Below are 16,845 nucleotides of genomic sequence, written 5' to 3'. Positions count from 1 at the left end.
TTCAGAAACAGTCTCACGTTTTGGTTCATTAAACGTTCCGGGACAAAACCTGTTTGATCTTCATGAACTAGACTTCTGATAACTTTCTTCAATCTATTTGCTAATATTGTTGCGTAGATCTTATAATCACTATTCAATAGAGAGATTGGTCTATAATTTTTAATTTCTGCTGGGTCAGAATCTTCTTTGTGTATGAGAGATATTAAGGCCTCTTTCCACGATTCCGGAATCTCCCCCGTGTTGTAAACATTTTCCAATACTCTCTTAAAGGGCAGCAGCAACTCATCTTCGAAAACTTTGAAGAATTCCGGAAGATGGCGGAGTGAAGCGGAGCTCCTTACTCGAGCTCGAGAAGGAACTCTGTTTGGGGGGTGACAGAGGGGGTTTCCCGGACGGGAGACACCCCTATCGGAGCTGTCAGGGGACGCTCCGGAGTCGGAGGGCTTCTGGTTGTCGGGGGGGAGCGGAGGTTCCCCACCAGACGCCGGTTCCTCCTGGCCGTTACCCCTCAACGCTTCGGCGCTAAACTGTGCCACCGGAGTGAAGGAGAGTGGAGGGGGAGCGAGGCTTCTAACAGCTGTACCCAAAAGACTGCTCGAGAGTGGGTCCCTCCTCCCAGGTAGCTATAAAGAGCTTGAGCTTGAGGAGAGGTCTTCGGGCCGGGGATCCGAGAGACGCGGAAGTGAGGCTGTGAAGAAAAGCGGTGGAGAGAGGGGGTGAGTGGCGGCGCGAGCCTCGGGAGCCGGCTGAGGACAAAAAACGGAAACCAAAGCGGTGGAGCTGAGCAGAAGCCTGATCGGCTAGTTCACCTGTACTCTGGGCTTGGCATTGAACATAACAGGAGCTGAATACAAACAAACTCAGTATAACAGAAACTGATCATAATTGAACTAATAGGGATTACTTTTTAATTGGATCCAGACTCATAGAATAATAGGACTTGAGAGACAGAGACACAGAAGCCAGAAGAGAAGAAGCAAGGGAAGAAGGAAGAAAGAAGAGGAAGCAGCAGACAAGGAGCAGATAAGACTTTAAATAAACTTTTTAAAGAGCCTGTCTGTATAATGGCATATTGGTACAAGTGCTTGTGAAACTGTATTTGACTATTGTCAAACTATAATAAGCTGGTGGATTAATTGATTATTGGAAAATCTCATTTTTTATTGAATGTTTAGAGCCTTTTAAGCATTAATTGATATGTAATTAATTGAGAAATTTGATATACACTTTATGAACTGAAATACTGATTTTTGAAGGGTGAATTAACGGGTGGAGTTGATTTATCTTAAATTGAAGGGATTGGTTTTATGAATATTGAATTGTTATAGGCTATTCCAAGCAGAAATTGGTAGGTTGGGGTGAAGAGTAAACTGAGAAGGAAGCAAGCCATTAGATTTGGCTTAGCAAGGTTGTAAATGACAGAAACAAAGATTAAAAAATATCAGCAAGGAACCCCATCGCCGGGGGGAAGTAAAATGACTCCAGGCGCTGCCACCCAAGATGCACTAGAGAAATTGCAGAAGAGCGTCACAGCTGGATTTAAGAAAAGCCATGAAACAATGGACGAACTAAGAACAGATCTGATGGGCGAGATAAAGAAGACAAATGATCAGCTGGTAGAATTTCAAAAACAAGTACTGGCCAATACGCAACAAGTACATGAATTAACCGCTAAAGTAGACAGAGTGGAAGAATGGAACAAACAGACAAGAGACATAGCTAGAAGGAACCAAACAGAGTTGGGGGAGATGGAAGACCGTCTGATGAAATTGGAAATGGAGAAAGCAGCAACAATTCTGCGGTTTCAAAATATACCTGAAGAGAGGGATGAAGACCTACCCAGTAAAATAATGGATATTTTAACAGTGGATGAGGAAGAATTACTAGAAGAAGGTCCAAGAGACATCTTATGGGCCAAAAGAGTCTCATCAAGCTACATAAGGAAGTTTAAACTCCCCAGGGAGGTCCAAGTTAAACTTTTGCGATCAGAAACAACAGAAAGAGTTCTGAGAAAAACTAGAGAGTGTGAAATTAATTGGAAGGGAAACAAAATAAAAATTTTGAAAGAGATACCCTGGAGTGTAAGACAGAGGAGGTTTAAATTCAAGAAATTGTCCACATGGCTAATCAAGCATGAAATTCAGTTTAGATGGTTATTTCCACAAGGCCTCTTTTTTACATTTCAAGCGAAGAGGTACAACATCACTACTGAGGCAAAGATGGAAGAATTTTGGACCCAATATGTGGAACGGAGTGGATCGGAGTCAGGGGGCGAACAACCAGATGAGGTTCAGGAATCTCCGGCGGGAGAATCCCCTAAGGAGAAACGTGACAAGATAAAGACAAGACTCCAGAGTAAGAAGGAATTCAAGATACCTGATAGTAAGGAACCGGCAAAATGAATCCTAAAGCAGAAACTAGAATACTCTCTTTGAACGTCAACGGATTAAATGAACCCGGAAAGAGGAAAAGAGTCTTTCAACAATTGCGGAAATCTGGCGCACAAATTATTTGTTTACAGGAAACTCATATTCGGAAAGATAATGTAAAGTACTTAGAAAATAAGAAATTGGGAGTCTTATACGCTTCATGTGACCCGCAGAAGAAGAAGAAGGGAGTAGCAATTTTTATTCCTAAACAGATTAATTCGAGATGCCTATATTCGGATGAGCAAGGAAGAATTCTTATCGTTGAAGTGGAACTAAATGGCCAGAAAACAATTTTGGGCAATATATATGCCCCCAATGAAAATCAGGAAAAATTCTATCAAGATTTGTATCTTAAGCTTAGAGAGATGAATTCGGATAGATACTGCATTATAGGAGACTATAACGCGATATTTGATGTGAAACTGGATAAAAAATATGAGGATGTTCAGAAGAAAAAAACGAAGACTCGAAATCTACTACCAAACTCCTTTTTGAAAATGGCTGAGGAACTGAACCTAGTAGATGCTTGGAGAACAAGAAATCCGAGTACAGCAGATTTTACTTTTTATTCACAACCACATAAGTCTTGGTCAAGAATTGACATGATTTGGATGTCGTTAGAAATGATACTGTCAGTTAATCATGTGGATATTCTTCCTCAATCGTATGCGGATCATAGTCCAATTTCGGTGGTATTCCAGGAACAAAAAAGAAATTTTAGATGGTCTTTAAATTTACAAATTTTGAAGGAATCTAAGTTTTTGGAAGAAGCTAAAAAAGAAATACAAGAATTTTTTAAACGTAATTTGGAAAAGGATACAAAGATTCCAATCATATGGGATGCATTCAAGGCCTTCTTTAGGGGTGTGGCTATCCGTTATTCATCAAGGAGGAAAAGGGAACAAAGGAAGACTTACAATGAACTATTGACAAAGCTGAATTGCTTTGAAAAGCAACAGAAAGCGGCGAACTCAAATGGGATTAGGACCAAAATTACAGCTACTCAGCATCAGATAAATACTCTCCTGGCAGAGGAAATTGAGAGGAAGTTAAAATGGACAAGACAAAATTATTTTGAAAATGCAAATAAAGTGAGTAGATGGTTGGCGTATAGACTGAGGAAAGAGAAGGAGAAAAAGATCATAAAGATGTTAAGAAATGAGGCGGAGGAGGAGACTTTCCAAAATTCTCAAATGAAATTAATTATTCAAAATTTCTATCGGAATTTGTATAAGAAACAGAAGATTGATCAGCAAAAACAAGAGACTTATGTAAAAGAAGTGGAACTGAAGCAATTAACAAAGGAACAACAAGTAAGTTTAGAGAGCCCAATTTCAATGCAGGAAGTAGTTGAAGCTATTAAAACTCAAAAAAGTAACAAGACGCCGGGTACAGATAGAAGGCAGTTTCATATGCTCATATATGTTGGGGAGGGATGGTGGCTCACTGGTAGAGCATCTGCTTAGTAAACAGAAGGTCCCACCTTCAGTCTCCAGCATCTCCAACTAAAAAGGGTCCAGGCAAGTAGGGGTGAAAAACCTCAGCTTGAGACCCTGGAGAGCTTCTGCCAGTCTGAGTAGACAAGACTGACTTTGATGGATCAAAGAGGGTCTGATTCAGTAGAAGGCAGCTTCATATGTTCATATGTAAGCAGAAGGTCCCAGGTTCAATCCCTGGCAACTTCAACTAAAAAGGGTCCAGGCAAGTAGGCATGAAAAACCTCAGCTTGAGACCCTGGAGAGCCTCTGCCAGTCTGAGTAGACAATACTGACGTTGATGGACCGAGGGTCTGATTTAGTAGAAGACAGCTTCATATGTTCATATATATTCGTGTCTAAGGGGATGGATGGTGGCTCAGTAGTGGAGCAGCTGCCTGATATGTTCAATCTCTGGCATCTCCAACTAATAAGGGTCCAGGCAAGTAGGCATGAAAAACCTCAGCTTGAGACCTTGGAGAGCCGCTGCTCGTCTGAGTAGACAATACTGACTTTGATGGACCCAGGAGGGTCTGATTCAGTAGAAGGCAGCTTCATATGTTCATAAGTTTAGTGCCAGGAGCCTTCTGCCATCTCCAGGCAACTTGCAGAGCAAAGTTCTTCCTAGCAGGGGGTGGAGAGCAAGCTGTCTGCTTCTGCACGTTCGCTGTCTAATAGCCGGGCCATGCGATGAATTAAGCAAAGGGTCGGTTCATAGAGCAACGGAAATTTTGCTAGTCTCGAAGGTGCTATTGGACTCAAATCTAACAAGTGGAAGAATTAGTCATTCTAACCTTTATCTGGGTTTGGAGTGGGGAATCCCTTTGGTTATATCAAAAGTCTAACACGATCTTGGGGAGGGAAACGGTTACATTTGCACATCGGTTCCTTAAAACAGGGGTGGCCATACTGTGGCTTGGGAACCACACGTGGCTCTTGCACACATATTGTGTGGCTCTCAAAGCCCCCACCACCCAGTCAGCCAGCTTGGAGAAAGCATTTGTCTCTTTAAATCACTTCTCCAAGCCAAGCCAACCAGCAGCTTGGAGAATGCATTTAAAGTTAAAGTTTCTTTCATTCCACTTCTCCCTCCCTTCTTTCACCTATTTTCCTTCCTTCCTTCCTTCCTTCCTTCCTTCCTTCCTTCCTTCCTTCCTTCCTTCCTTCCTTCCTTCCTTCCTTCCTTCCTTCCTTCCTTCCTTCCTTCCTTCCTTCCTTCCTTCCTTCCTTCCTTCCTTCCTTCCTTCCTTCCTTCCCTGCACTCAGTCATCTGACATTCATGTTTTGTGGCTCTCAATCATCTGACATTTATTCTTTGTGACTCTTATGTTAAGCAAGTTTGTCCACCCCTGCTTTAAAATGTCCTTTTTGATGGCCAGAACAACAAGAGAACAGTCTGCTGGCAAATGCATTTTCACATGTACCCTCTGCCCATATTTTTTGTTTGTCAACAGAGCAGTCCAAACAGTTTGTAGTGGAGTCTTTGTATATCTTCAGCTGCTACGGTACTTTGGTGGAGCACATCTTGGAACCCCGACCGCTCAGCACCGCCCCAAAGATCAGCGACGACACCCCACTGGAGATGGTCACTTGTCCAAGGGCCAGCTGGACGCTGGTTAGGTAACCCATCATTTCTTTGCCTGTTTTTGTTTCACTTTGCAGTTATAGTATGAAATGTGTTGGGCATTTAGATTTGGAACATCTGGATCCCTGAAGCCACAGGGTGTCTGTACCATCTATGAGCAGTCTGCAGAAGGTTAGTGAGACTTGTTGCTACCGAGGCAATATATGTGGGGCCATGTGAAATCTGTGCTAAGAAAAAGCAAAGGAAACCATTGTCACTGCTGGCAGTTACATAGATTGGTCCATATAACAATCACTTTTATTTTTGCATCACATGCAGTTTTACTACCTGCCATAATTTATTCTGCATATTTTAGTCATGGATAGTGGCAAGACATTGAAAACCGCTCTACCTCCTGAAATCTTATTTAGTCATCACTGTGGCTCCTGTTATTTCATCAGACATTTGTCTTTTTTGAGGTTTTTTTTTTGGGGGGGGGGAGGGGGGAGAAATAACACCTGAGAGCCTTGCTGGAATTCTGCAATCTTGGGGTGGTTACAGACCGCCAGCTCGGAGCAGCATGAAGCTGCCCCAAACAGAGCCGGTGGAGAAAGGGGCAGACCGGAAGCCTCCAGATAGTTCACAGCCCACCCCCGGAACAGGGACAGGCTGTGTGCACCCTGGAGGACCTTCCAGAGTGCACATGCACCTCCTGGCTGCTTCCCAGGCGCTTCCCGGCCATCCAGATGTCCAGGAAGCGCCTCGAAGCCGCCTCGGAATTTAGGCACCACTTTGTACGTGATGCCTTTCTGAGGTGGCTTCGACCCAGCCCTGGGTGGGCTGCGGGTGGGATGGGGACGGGAGGCAAATGTGCACGTGCGGATGCGCTTCTTTGGTCCAACTGCCTCCCGTCCTGTCCCTGGGGCGGCTTAAACCTCCCGTCTGTAAGATTGCAATATGTATACGATCCTGAGAATATTTGTTAGTCCGACTGGTTATCTTATTCTTTGTGGTGAAAATGTGTTGGTTGATGTATTAACTTTATTTATAGTCCGCATTTCTTGCTGACACTCAAGGCAGATATAAAACACAATGCAATCAGACTACATAACATTTCCAAAAAGCAATGCAAACAAGACTAGGATCAACAGAGTTAGAAAGCACAAAACTGTCTCAGGCAAGATATTCTGCCAACAGTGCAGGGAGAGGATTGCAACAGAAGACGGTGGCACTAAAAACAAAACAGTGCATACAATATACGTTGCAGTAGACTACAATCATCCTCCCCCTTACAAAAGCACTCTCCCGAGCCGTTCCGTTATGCTACAGTTGTAATCCCTTTACAAGAATGGTCTCCCACGCTGGTCTGTTTTGCACATTCTGAAGAATGACAGAAGTGTGGGAGCTTTCCTCACCTCCTCAGGCAGGCCGAATGCCCTTCTACAGGGCACTGGTGATCATGCCCAGTCGCAGGGGGGCACCTTCCAAGGAATGTTCTCTCTAAGCTGCAGAGTCTTGTGAGCAAAAATTCTACTTTGTGAGTTCCTGGCATTCAAGTTGTGAGCTGCTGCATCAATGAGTGTGCTCTGGGGTCCTCCTTCCTGAGCTGAGACAAAAATCTGTGAGCTAGCTCACACTAACTCAGCTTAGAGGGGACACTGCTTCCAAGGCTGTCATGGCAGAGCATTGCAGGGAAGGCAGTCCTGTTGGGGCAAGGCTCCTGGCCCATTGGGTCGAGGAAGAGGAATTACCCTGATTATATTCAGGGTTGTGTGCACTTTATACTTAAAAGAAACCCTGAATTCTGTACTTAATTTTGTGCAACATCGGTCAACCTAAATGACAATTTTTGTTCACATTGCATAGTTTGTTCCGCATCTTCAATCTGTGCAAGGTCTACCCTATGATGAATGAAAGCCTCAGTCAGATCTGCCTGAAATGTTAAATATACATTGAGTCGAAACTTTTCTTTGCAGCCCAAGGGGCTAGAACAGAAACTCCCAAAACTGGGGTACACAGGGGTGGAATTCTAACAAGAGCTCCTTTGCATATTAGGCCACACACCCCTGATGTAGCCAATCCTCCAAGAGCTTACAAACAAAGAGCCTTGTAAACTCTTGGAGGATTGGCTACATCAGGGGTGTGTGGCCTAAATGCAAAGGGGCTCCTGCTAGAATTTCACCCTTGGGGTACACTAGATTTGCATAACATGAGAAGTTCACGAGATGCTTCAAGGTTTCAGAAGCCCAGAGTACTCTCTTACAAAGGAGGATGTCTGCTTTGTCTCTGTGTGAATTGCTGCACACAGGCCTTGCATCGTTCCAAGTAGTTCTGCCATGCCTTTGAATCATATTTAAGTCTTCAGTCACTCCTAAAGAAGAGACTTCATAGAAACAAGGCCCATGAGTCTGTGTATCTACAAATTCTTGTCCTGTTTATTCTGGAGCTGACTTCCCTTCTTTCCTTTTGTCGAATTGTAAGTTCCTCGGGGCAAAGACCCGCCTTCTGGTGTCCTATAGAGCTTCCTGCACACCACTGGCCCTTTATGAAATGCCCAAATCGATCGTCTTCAGAGAGACTGCTTGTTGCAGCTCTGCATGAATCAGCGTTCCGGTTGTGCTTCCTTCCATTGAAAAGGCATGCCCAGGGCCTTGATTTTTGCAGAAACAATGGACATAGTACTCTGAGAACAAGGAATTTTACTATAACATACTTTAAAAATATGGGAAGTAGGTGGAGCAGGCTTTCCGGTTTAGTATAAGATAAGCAGGACCTTTTTTTGTAGCAGGAACTCCTTTGCATATTAAGCAACCCACCCCTGATGTAGCCAGTCCTCCAAGAGCTTACAGGGCTCTTCGTACAGGGCCTACTGTAATCTCCAGGAGGATTGACTGCAGCAGGGGTATGTGCGCTAATATGTAAAGGAGTTCCTGCTACAACCCCCCCCCCCCCCCCAAAGATAAGTGTGCTTCAGCTATTAGGACCCTGGGCCATGCTGGACTTGAAGCCTTTTTAGTGAAAGTCAAGATGTCCATGGAGCTGCATCGCCTAATATGTCAAGCCCTGTATACCCAGAGTCTGGCCAGTGCTTCACCTAGCCCAGGCCTGTTTAGTAGAGCTCCCCACCACCGCCCAGTCCCTCCCCAGCTGTGTTCCCAACACCCACACTCTTGGGGGGAAGGATGTAGCAGTGTGCCTCTGTCTTCCTGCTTGGCAGCCTGGCTGGGGAAAGGGACTGAAAGGAGACAGACAGGTTGGCCCCACCGAAAAGTCCCTCGGGCCACATCCAGCCTAGGGGCCGCCATCTGTCCCCCCCACCCCCACCAAATGGCACACAGCAAGAGATGAGACAAAGTGTCCTATGCAGGTCTCCAAAGCCAAAGTATTTGTTCTCAAGGCTATTTAGAGAAACTAGACCTGACTTCAGATTGAAATGAAAGAGGAATCGCTGAGAAAATATTATCAGTGCTTTTGACATTTTAAAATATTTTTCAATTGATTTCTTTGGGGTAGGCTCCAGTCTTCTTCACTGCTGGCTAATTCCTGGCCCGGCCTGATCAATATTTGATTTACCAAGCTCTTTAAGAGAGGCCAGCCCTAATTAAAATGACAACAGCAGCCTTTCAAGGGTGCCGTTGTCAAAACAAGCAAGTTGTAATGGAATTGCAAGCCCCGGTCGGGTCGATGCGCCGTAACTTTGCACAACTTGGTGTTCACGGTTCTGCAACTCTTTGGATGTTTTCTGTGTTGTTCTGTGTGGTGCGGTGCAAAGCAGAACCACGTTAGGACTCTGTCAGGCTTAAAATGATGGGGGGGGGGCGCGGAGATATGGGGGCATTCACAAGTCCCCATCTTCCCAAAAACTTATAATTGCAAAGGCCACGTGAGGCCATAGCCTTGCATTGCCTTGAAGCCCCCACCCTATAGCAATTTAGATAGGGCACTGTTCTCTGCTCCTCCATTTTATTCTTCCTGCAACAGACCTGTGAGGTAAGCAAGGCCAGCTCCCATGCGCCAGCCCTGATGACAGGTTTGGAGGAAAAGACCCAAGGCTGACGAGAAGATCCAAGGCTGCTGTTTTCAGCAGCAGCTGTGTGTCTGCTGTAAGGTTTCAGCTTTGCTTACGGTTTGTTCAACAGAAGCCATTTCAGGATGCAATTCAGCAGATTAGGCCAAGTTCAGAGGTTACCGTTGCAGTCTGGGGGAATACACTTTGGCCAGATGCACATCTCAAGCAGCGCCAGTAACACCTAGAAAAAGGGACCATTTCTCACTCCCTTGCTTGAGAGAAGAGACAAGGGCACCCTCATGGAGTGTGTGTCTGAGGCGTCTCCAGCAATTGCTCCACTGTTCATGTATCACAAGGCAAATCTGGTTGTTTTTAGTCAAAATGGAAATGAGTCTCAGGGTTGGGAAAATAATATGCCCCCCAAGCAGGTTATTTAATTTTCTCAGCTTGGCTTTGGAGTTGGGGCCGTTGGCTATCCTTTCCCCATCCCTCTGCGGATAGTCCCATGCTCACAGCGAACGGGTTTAAATAATTATAAACATTTTCACTCTCTTGCATAAATAATCGGACGCGAGGACACAGATGCCGCTTTTCTGTTCCTCCAGCTTCAATATTAATATTCTCGTGTTGTTTCCTCAGAACTCCCCTGTGGAATGAACTGCAGCCGCCCTTCAACGCCAATCATCCTCTCCTCCTGGCTGTGGACGCCGTGCAGTGCTACCAGTATCTGCTCGTGGGCTGTAAGTACCTTGGACGGTTCCTCGGTTGCAAGGCTGAAGTTGCTGTGTGTGGCTGTTCTGGTAAACTCTCTCCAAAGCAGAAATTATTGCACAAACAGTTGCATTTGGGGGGGTGAGGGTGGTATTTACAATCCTCCTGTGCTTTGGGGGGCGGGGTCTTCTATCCAAAAGGTTGTTAAAAATAAGATCCCCCCCCCTTAAACATTCTACATTTCTTGCTCCATTGTAACAGGGTGGAATGTTCTTCTTTATTATTCTTCAGGATTTCTTTAAGATGGGGTTGTAGGCATTGGCAATGGCAGTGGAAAGTGCCCTCAAGTTGCAGCTGACTTATAGAGACCCTGCGGGGTTTTCAAGGCAAGAGGCAATCAAAGGTGGTTCGCAATTGCCTGCCTCTATGTAGCAACCGTACGCTTACTTAGAGGTCATCCCATCCAAATACTAGCCAGGGGCAACCCTGCTTAGCTTCCAAGATCTGGTGAGATGGGTTGGCCTGGGCCATCCAAGTCAGGGTGTTGATGACATTAACTGCAAGAAGTCAGTCAGTCAGAAATGTATTGTATGTAGCCATTGGCCATTACAAAACAAAACAGAACCTGAACAACAAAGTTTCAAATGAACACCTTAAAAGTTCCCCAGAAAGGCCAACCTCAAGAAGTTACAGCATTTGAAATTAACTACAAGTAAAAGTGATATATTTTTATTTATTTTTTTGCAGGGGTGTGTGCAAAAACACATGTCCGAGTTCCTGAAAAAGGGGACTAAATGACCCCAAATGTGTTGAGAGCCAGTTTGGTGTAGTGGTTAAGTGTGCGGACTCTTACCTGGGAGAACCGGGTTTGATTCCCCACTCCTCCGCTTGCACCTGCTGGAGTGGCCTTGGGTCAGCCATAGCTCCTGCAGGAGTTGTCCTTGAAAGGGCAGCTTCTGGGAGAGCTGTCTCAGCCCCACCCACCTCACAGGGTGTCTGTTATGGGGGAAGGAGATTGTGACTGCTCTGAGACTCTGATTCAGAGAGAAGGGCGGGGTATAAATCTGTGCTCTTCTTTTTCTTCTTTATTGATGGAAGCGCTATTTTATGTTGAGGTAGCAATTACAGTAACAAGGTACTAACCCAAATTTGAGATGAAGAAAAAGAGCCATAGTAAAAATATTAGGAGGAGAGAAGGCAGAATGCCAAACTTGCTTAATGGTAAGAGACACATAGAATAAAGTCAGATGTTTGAGAACTGCAAGACATAAACGTCAGATGTTTGAGAGCCAGAAGGAAGGCAGATAGATGGGAAGGGAGAGGTGGAAAGAAAGCAACTTTAAATGCGTTCTCCAAGCCACTGGATGGCTTAGAGAAGTGATTTAAAGAGACAAATGCCTTCTCTGAGCCAGCTGATGGGGCAGTGGGACCTTCAAAAGCCACGCAATATGTGTGCATGAGCCACATGTGGCTCCTGAGTCACAGTTAGGCTACCTCTTGGCAGGGCTGGATTAACAAATAAGGCGAGTAGGCACCTGCCTATGGGCTCTCAAGCCTTTAGGGGCCCCGGGCCAGTTCGCCTCTCTCTGCCTCTCCCCTGCGGCTTTGTTAAAGGGGTTTTTGAGAAGGTGCCTGCAGGAGATATTAGGAGATAATTTGCAAGGGGCCCTCTGAGTTTTCAACTGCCTTGGGGCCTCCGAAGCGTTTAATCTGGCACTGCCTCTTGGTATAGATCATGGAAGCTGAGCAGGGTTAGTACTTCGAAAGGAGACCACCAAGAAAGACTCTACAGAAGGCAGTGATGACCAACCACCTCTGATTCTCAGTAGCCTCAAAAGTCCTTTGTTGGGATTGCCGTAAGTCAGTTGTGACTTTATGGCACTTTGCACTCAACGGTATTAGGCATCTGTGAAAAATTAACATTGGGGTCATATAGATTCCAGGTACCATTTCTCTATAATTAGGATAATTAATAAAGGTCAAGGTAGTCCCCTGTGCAAGCACCAGTTGTTTCTAACTCTGGGGTGACGTCGCATCACACTGTTTTCACAGCAGACTTCTTACGGGGTGGTTTGCCATTGCCTTCCCCAGTCGTCTACGCTTTCCCCCCAGCGAGCTGGGGACTCATTTGACCGACCTCGGAAGGATGGAAGGCTGAGTCAACCTCGAGCCGGCTAATTGTTAATCTAATTTCATTCTTTTTAAAGGTAGTTGGAATTATTGTCAGATAAATCGGGGTTTTTTAACTGAGTAAATTAATATCTCTGTTTGCAAATGCAAGAAAAAGATTCCCTTTCTGTGAATAGCGTCTCTCCTGTCTTTCTCCCTCTGCATTTGAGCCCTGGAGCCCCAGGGATTTCAGCTGCAGCAAAAGCCTTGCCCCTGACCACATGCTGTCCCAGGCAGCCACCCAGGGCTTCTCCATCCCTCCGTGGGTTCTCCTTCTTAGTTAGGCAACCGCAGAGCTGAGGCCTCTGTGATTCGTTGATGCTGCAGAAGCTGACAACGTGCTGCTTGGCTCGAACAATTAAAAATGCGTCAAGCGGATATCTGGGTCAAAGGATTATATATAAGTCTCGATCGCAACTGGTAAAAGCAACGGCGATGCCAAGTGAATGATGTTGGCCGGGATCCAGCAAGAGATGCAGGCTAGAGCGGTAATTTCTCGAAATGAGTCCTGGGGCACACTAGCGTGCCATCGGGGAATTGCTAATGGGGCTCGATACCTAAGTAACACATGTAATTAAATGCTCCTGCGAGCTTTGGGGAGAGAGTGTCGGACCGGGGGTGGGGGGATGGTGGTGTCCTGGGTTCAAATCCTCAGCCACCCTTTTTTCTCAGACTCACCTGCCTCACAGGATTGTTGTGAGGATAAAACGGGGGGGGGGGCAGTGAGTGCAAGAGGCGTGTGAGCTGCCACGAGTGCCTTGGAGGAAGGGCAGGGCAAAGATAGTTTGTAAATACGCAGCCTGAATGTCCTTCCACAGCTGAGTTCTGCACAGTTCCGCACCGTTTACCACCCTGGCTTTTCCTCCTTCCAACTCACCCTCTGCCAGGCAAGGGTAATGCCACTGTTCCTTTATACAAAGTGTGACTAGTCACACATGATACAGAGCACAGCAGAATTACTTTTGTTAGAGGAGGCTGCCTGCTGTGTCTCTGCTGGAGACATTACCCTGGGCTGACTCCAGTCAGAATGTACACTGAGATCGTTGACTCATGAAGACACATGGCGTGTTTTTCGAAGGAAGCATAAGTCTTAAGCTCTGAAAAGGAGATAGTTTCAGATGGAAGCTGTGTTGGTCTGCAGTAGAAGTGTTACGTTCCAGTCCAGTCGCAGCTTAGTGACCAACAAGTTTGTCCAGGGATATGTTTTAGAGAGTCGGATTTCCCTTTGAGGAGATTCAGCTCTTGAACGATGTCTAAGAAAGGGGGGTTTGACTCAAAATTCTTTATATTCTCAAAAGTACTTTAAACAGTCTGTTGAAGCACACTGAATAGACAGGTTGCTTACCTGTAACTGTAGATCTTCGAGTGGTCATCTGTGCATTCACACTCATGGGATAGAGCGCCTGCGCCGATCCCCGAATCAGTACCTAAAAAGCCTGGGATTTTTTCACGCTCGGCACTAGCGGGCATGTGCAGGCGTCCCAGGATGCATGCTTGCCAGCGCGAGGATCCCGCCAGTTCTTTCCTGACCGCTGGAAGCCCCTACTGGAGGGAGACCGTCAGCAGTGGGGAAGGAGGGTGGGTAGTGTGAATGCACAGATGACCACTCGAAGACCTACAGTTACAGGTAAGCAACCTGTCTATCTTCTTTGTGGTCTCTGTGCTTCACACTCATGGGAGATTAGCAAGCAAGACATACCTGGAGGCGGGAAGACGGTCAACCAGAGGAAACAGCTTGCAGCACCGCAGCTCCCGGACGAGTCCTCTGCTGAGCATGCACATCCAGAGCGTAGTGCTTCATGAAAGCATGCGGAGAGGACCAGGTGGCAGATTCTGGAACCCAACTTAGGAGCAGCATAAGAAACAAAAAGATGCTGGTCCTTACGAAAACTCTTGTAGCGACTCAAATAAAACAATAAGGCACGCTTCACATCTAGAGCATGCCACCTACGTTCCTCATCCGAGGAAGGTGTAGGATAAAACGTGGGCAACCAAACTTCTAAGTTAAGGTGAAACTGAGAAACCACCTTGGGGAGAAAAGAAATATCAGGAGCTAAGGACACTCCAGCCTCCTGAAAAACTAGATATGGGTAGTCGAAACACATAGCTGTGAGCTCCCCTGCACGGCGTGCTGATGTGATGGCTACCAAAAAAACAGTCTTCCAAGATAGAAGCTGTAACGAGCATGTGGCCATTGGCTCAAAAGAACGCCGAGTCAGCCTGTCCAACACTAAAGTCAAATCCCACAACTGTGGGGGTGATCTCGATGAAGGATGAAGCCTAAGCAAACCCTTCAAAAATCTTTTAGAATGAGGGTGTGCAAAAACTGAATGCACCTCAACTGGCTCATGGAATGCAGATATGCTGCCAAATAAACTTTAATGGAAGAAAAAAAAAAGGCCAGCATCCACCAGAGATAACAAAAATTCAAAAATCATCGATAGTCCCACTCTTTGGGGTGAAACTGTAGGATCAACTAAAAACTGAAGAAACTTCCGCCACTTCCTATCATAGGAAGCACGGGTAGACAGCTTCCTGCTGTTCGGGAAAACGTGTTGGACTCTGCTGGAGAACTCACAGGGTCAATGAACCACGTAGACGATACCATATTCGACATCATGCAGCAGGATACGTCTACGGTGGTTGCCCTGCCTGCCAAGAAGGTCATCTTACAGTCAGTGAAGGAGCCCTGGGCGAAGCCAGCTTCTACACCTGTGTCATCGAGAAGATTGGACCACATGTACCGCGTCCAAGAGGCTGATGCCAAATTTTTTTTCACCCACCCAAAGCCTAACTCGGTGGTCATATCCTCCTCCTCAAAGGCCCGCAAGACTCACTCTTCCCCACCAGACAAGGAGGGAAAGAAATTGGACAACGTTGGGAGGAAGTTTTATTCTGCTGGAGCGCTGGGGGTAAAGGTATCTAACTATGCTTCTTGCATGGCTAGATACCAATACTCGGTGTGGGAACAATTCACCCCCCTCCTGTCTTCCCTGAGTGAGGAGAAGAGGTCTGCTGCGAAGAAGCTGCAGAAGGAAAGCTTTGCTGTAGCCAAGCAACAACTGGCTGTAGCAAAGCGCATGGTTGATGTGTCAGCGAAGACGATCACATCAGCCATCTGCTTCCGCCGCCACTCATGGCTTAGGTCAACGGCCCTCAAGCAAGACACCATGGCTTTCGTGGAAGATCTGCCCTTCGAGGGCGAAGGTCTCTTCAGCTCGACCACGGACAATGCTCTTCAAAAAATGGATAAGAGCATAAAGACCTCCAGGAACCTGGGTATCCCGGCGTCTTCCAGAGCTGCTAAACCAAAACAGTGGCATAAACCCTGGTCCAAGAAGCCATATCAAATGTTTTCCCCGGAACAGCAGTGGAGACCTCGCTCTGCCCATCCTGAGAGTAGGTCCCCATACAGGGGCAACAACAGAAACAGATACGTGTCAGCACAGACCACTGGCAAGTCCAAGGGCGCTTGCCCCAAAAAGCAGGGCCTTTGACTTTCTAGTAGCACAGGTCACCGTCCCCACTTCTTCTTCTATCCGCCTCCACCCATTCCTGTCGGCGCTTTCCATCATCATGGAAGGCTACAAAATAGACTTTGCTCAGATTCTGAACCAATCTGTGGTAATCACCACACCCCCTTCCCCACCTCTGCTGGCGGAGGTGAGCAACCTCCTACAGAAACAAGCCATAGAACAGGTCCCGGTGGAGGCCAGGACAGGAGGCTTCTACTCTCGTTATTTCCTGGTTCCCAAACGGGATGGGGGTCTGAGACCAATCATGGACCTTCGGAATCTGAACAAGTTTATTCTGTACCCGAAGTTCAGAATGTCCACTCTGCAAACAATTCTGCCCCTCATCAACCAAGGGGACCGGATGGCAACGCTGGACCTCAAGGATGCCTACTCCCACATCAGCATCCATCCTGCGTTCAGACGTTTCCTTCGGTTTGCAGTAGGTTTTCAACACTTCCAGTTCAAAGCCCTTCCGTTCGGTCTGTCCACTGCACCTTGGGTGTTCACGAAGATGATGAGCATTATGGCTGCTCACCTCCGGCTTCAAGGGATAGTCATCTTTCCTTACATCGACGATTGGCTCCTTGTGGCGGTGTCGAAAGAGAGTTTGTCAGACCATACTGCCACCACTCTTCGTCTTCTTCACACCTTAGGTCTGCAGGTCAGTTTGGAGAAGTCTCATCTTACTCCATCACGGACAGTTCAGTTCATAGGGGCTTTGCTGGATACGAACCTTCACCGTGCCTTTCTGCCTCAGCAGAGAGCGATGGACATCATCAATCTTGTCAAGCTTTTACAGAGTCGAAAGTGGGGCACGGCACAGCAGCTGCAGCGGATACTGGGGCTGATGGCGGCAACTACAAGCATGCTGCTCTTTGCGAAGTTGAGGACGGAAGGCCTACAACTTTGGTTTCTTCGACAGTTTCGACCATTAAGAGACTCACCTCGGAAGAGGTTTGTGATTCCACCTGTG

General features: G+C 46.5%; 1 protein-coding gene across 5 annotated transcripts in view; it reads left to right on the top strand.

The window, feature by feature from the left end:
• The window catches only part of BCAS3 (BCAS3 microtubule associated cell migration factor), an 831,824-nt gene that overhangs the window by 363,350 nt on the left and 451,629 nt on the right, over window positions 1–16,845 (top strand). For all 5 annotated transcript variants that reach the window (XM_060259085.1, XM_060259086.1, XM_060259088.1 and 2 more), the window contains 2 exons: window positions 5,359–5,524; window positions 10,117–10,217. In XM_060259085.1, the coding sequence (XP_060115068.1) occupies window positions 5,359–5,524; window positions 10,117–10,217 (267 nt within the window). The remainder of the gene's footprint in view (window positions 1–5,358; window positions 5,525–10,116; window positions 10,218–16,845) is intronic.

The sequence above is a fragment of the Heteronotia binoei genome, chromosome 18 (assembly GCF_032191835.1).
Source record: "Heteronotia binoei isolate CCM8104 ecotype False Entrance Well chromosome 18, APGP_CSIRO_Hbin_v1, whole genome shotgun sequence".
In the NCBI taxonomy this organism is placed as follows: Eukaryota; Metazoa; Chordata; class Lepidosauria; order Squamata; family Gekkonidae; genus Heteronotia; species Heteronotia binoei.
The sequence above is the reverse complement of the archived record's forward strand: the minus strand, read 5'-3'. Positions and strand labels throughout refer to the sequence as shown.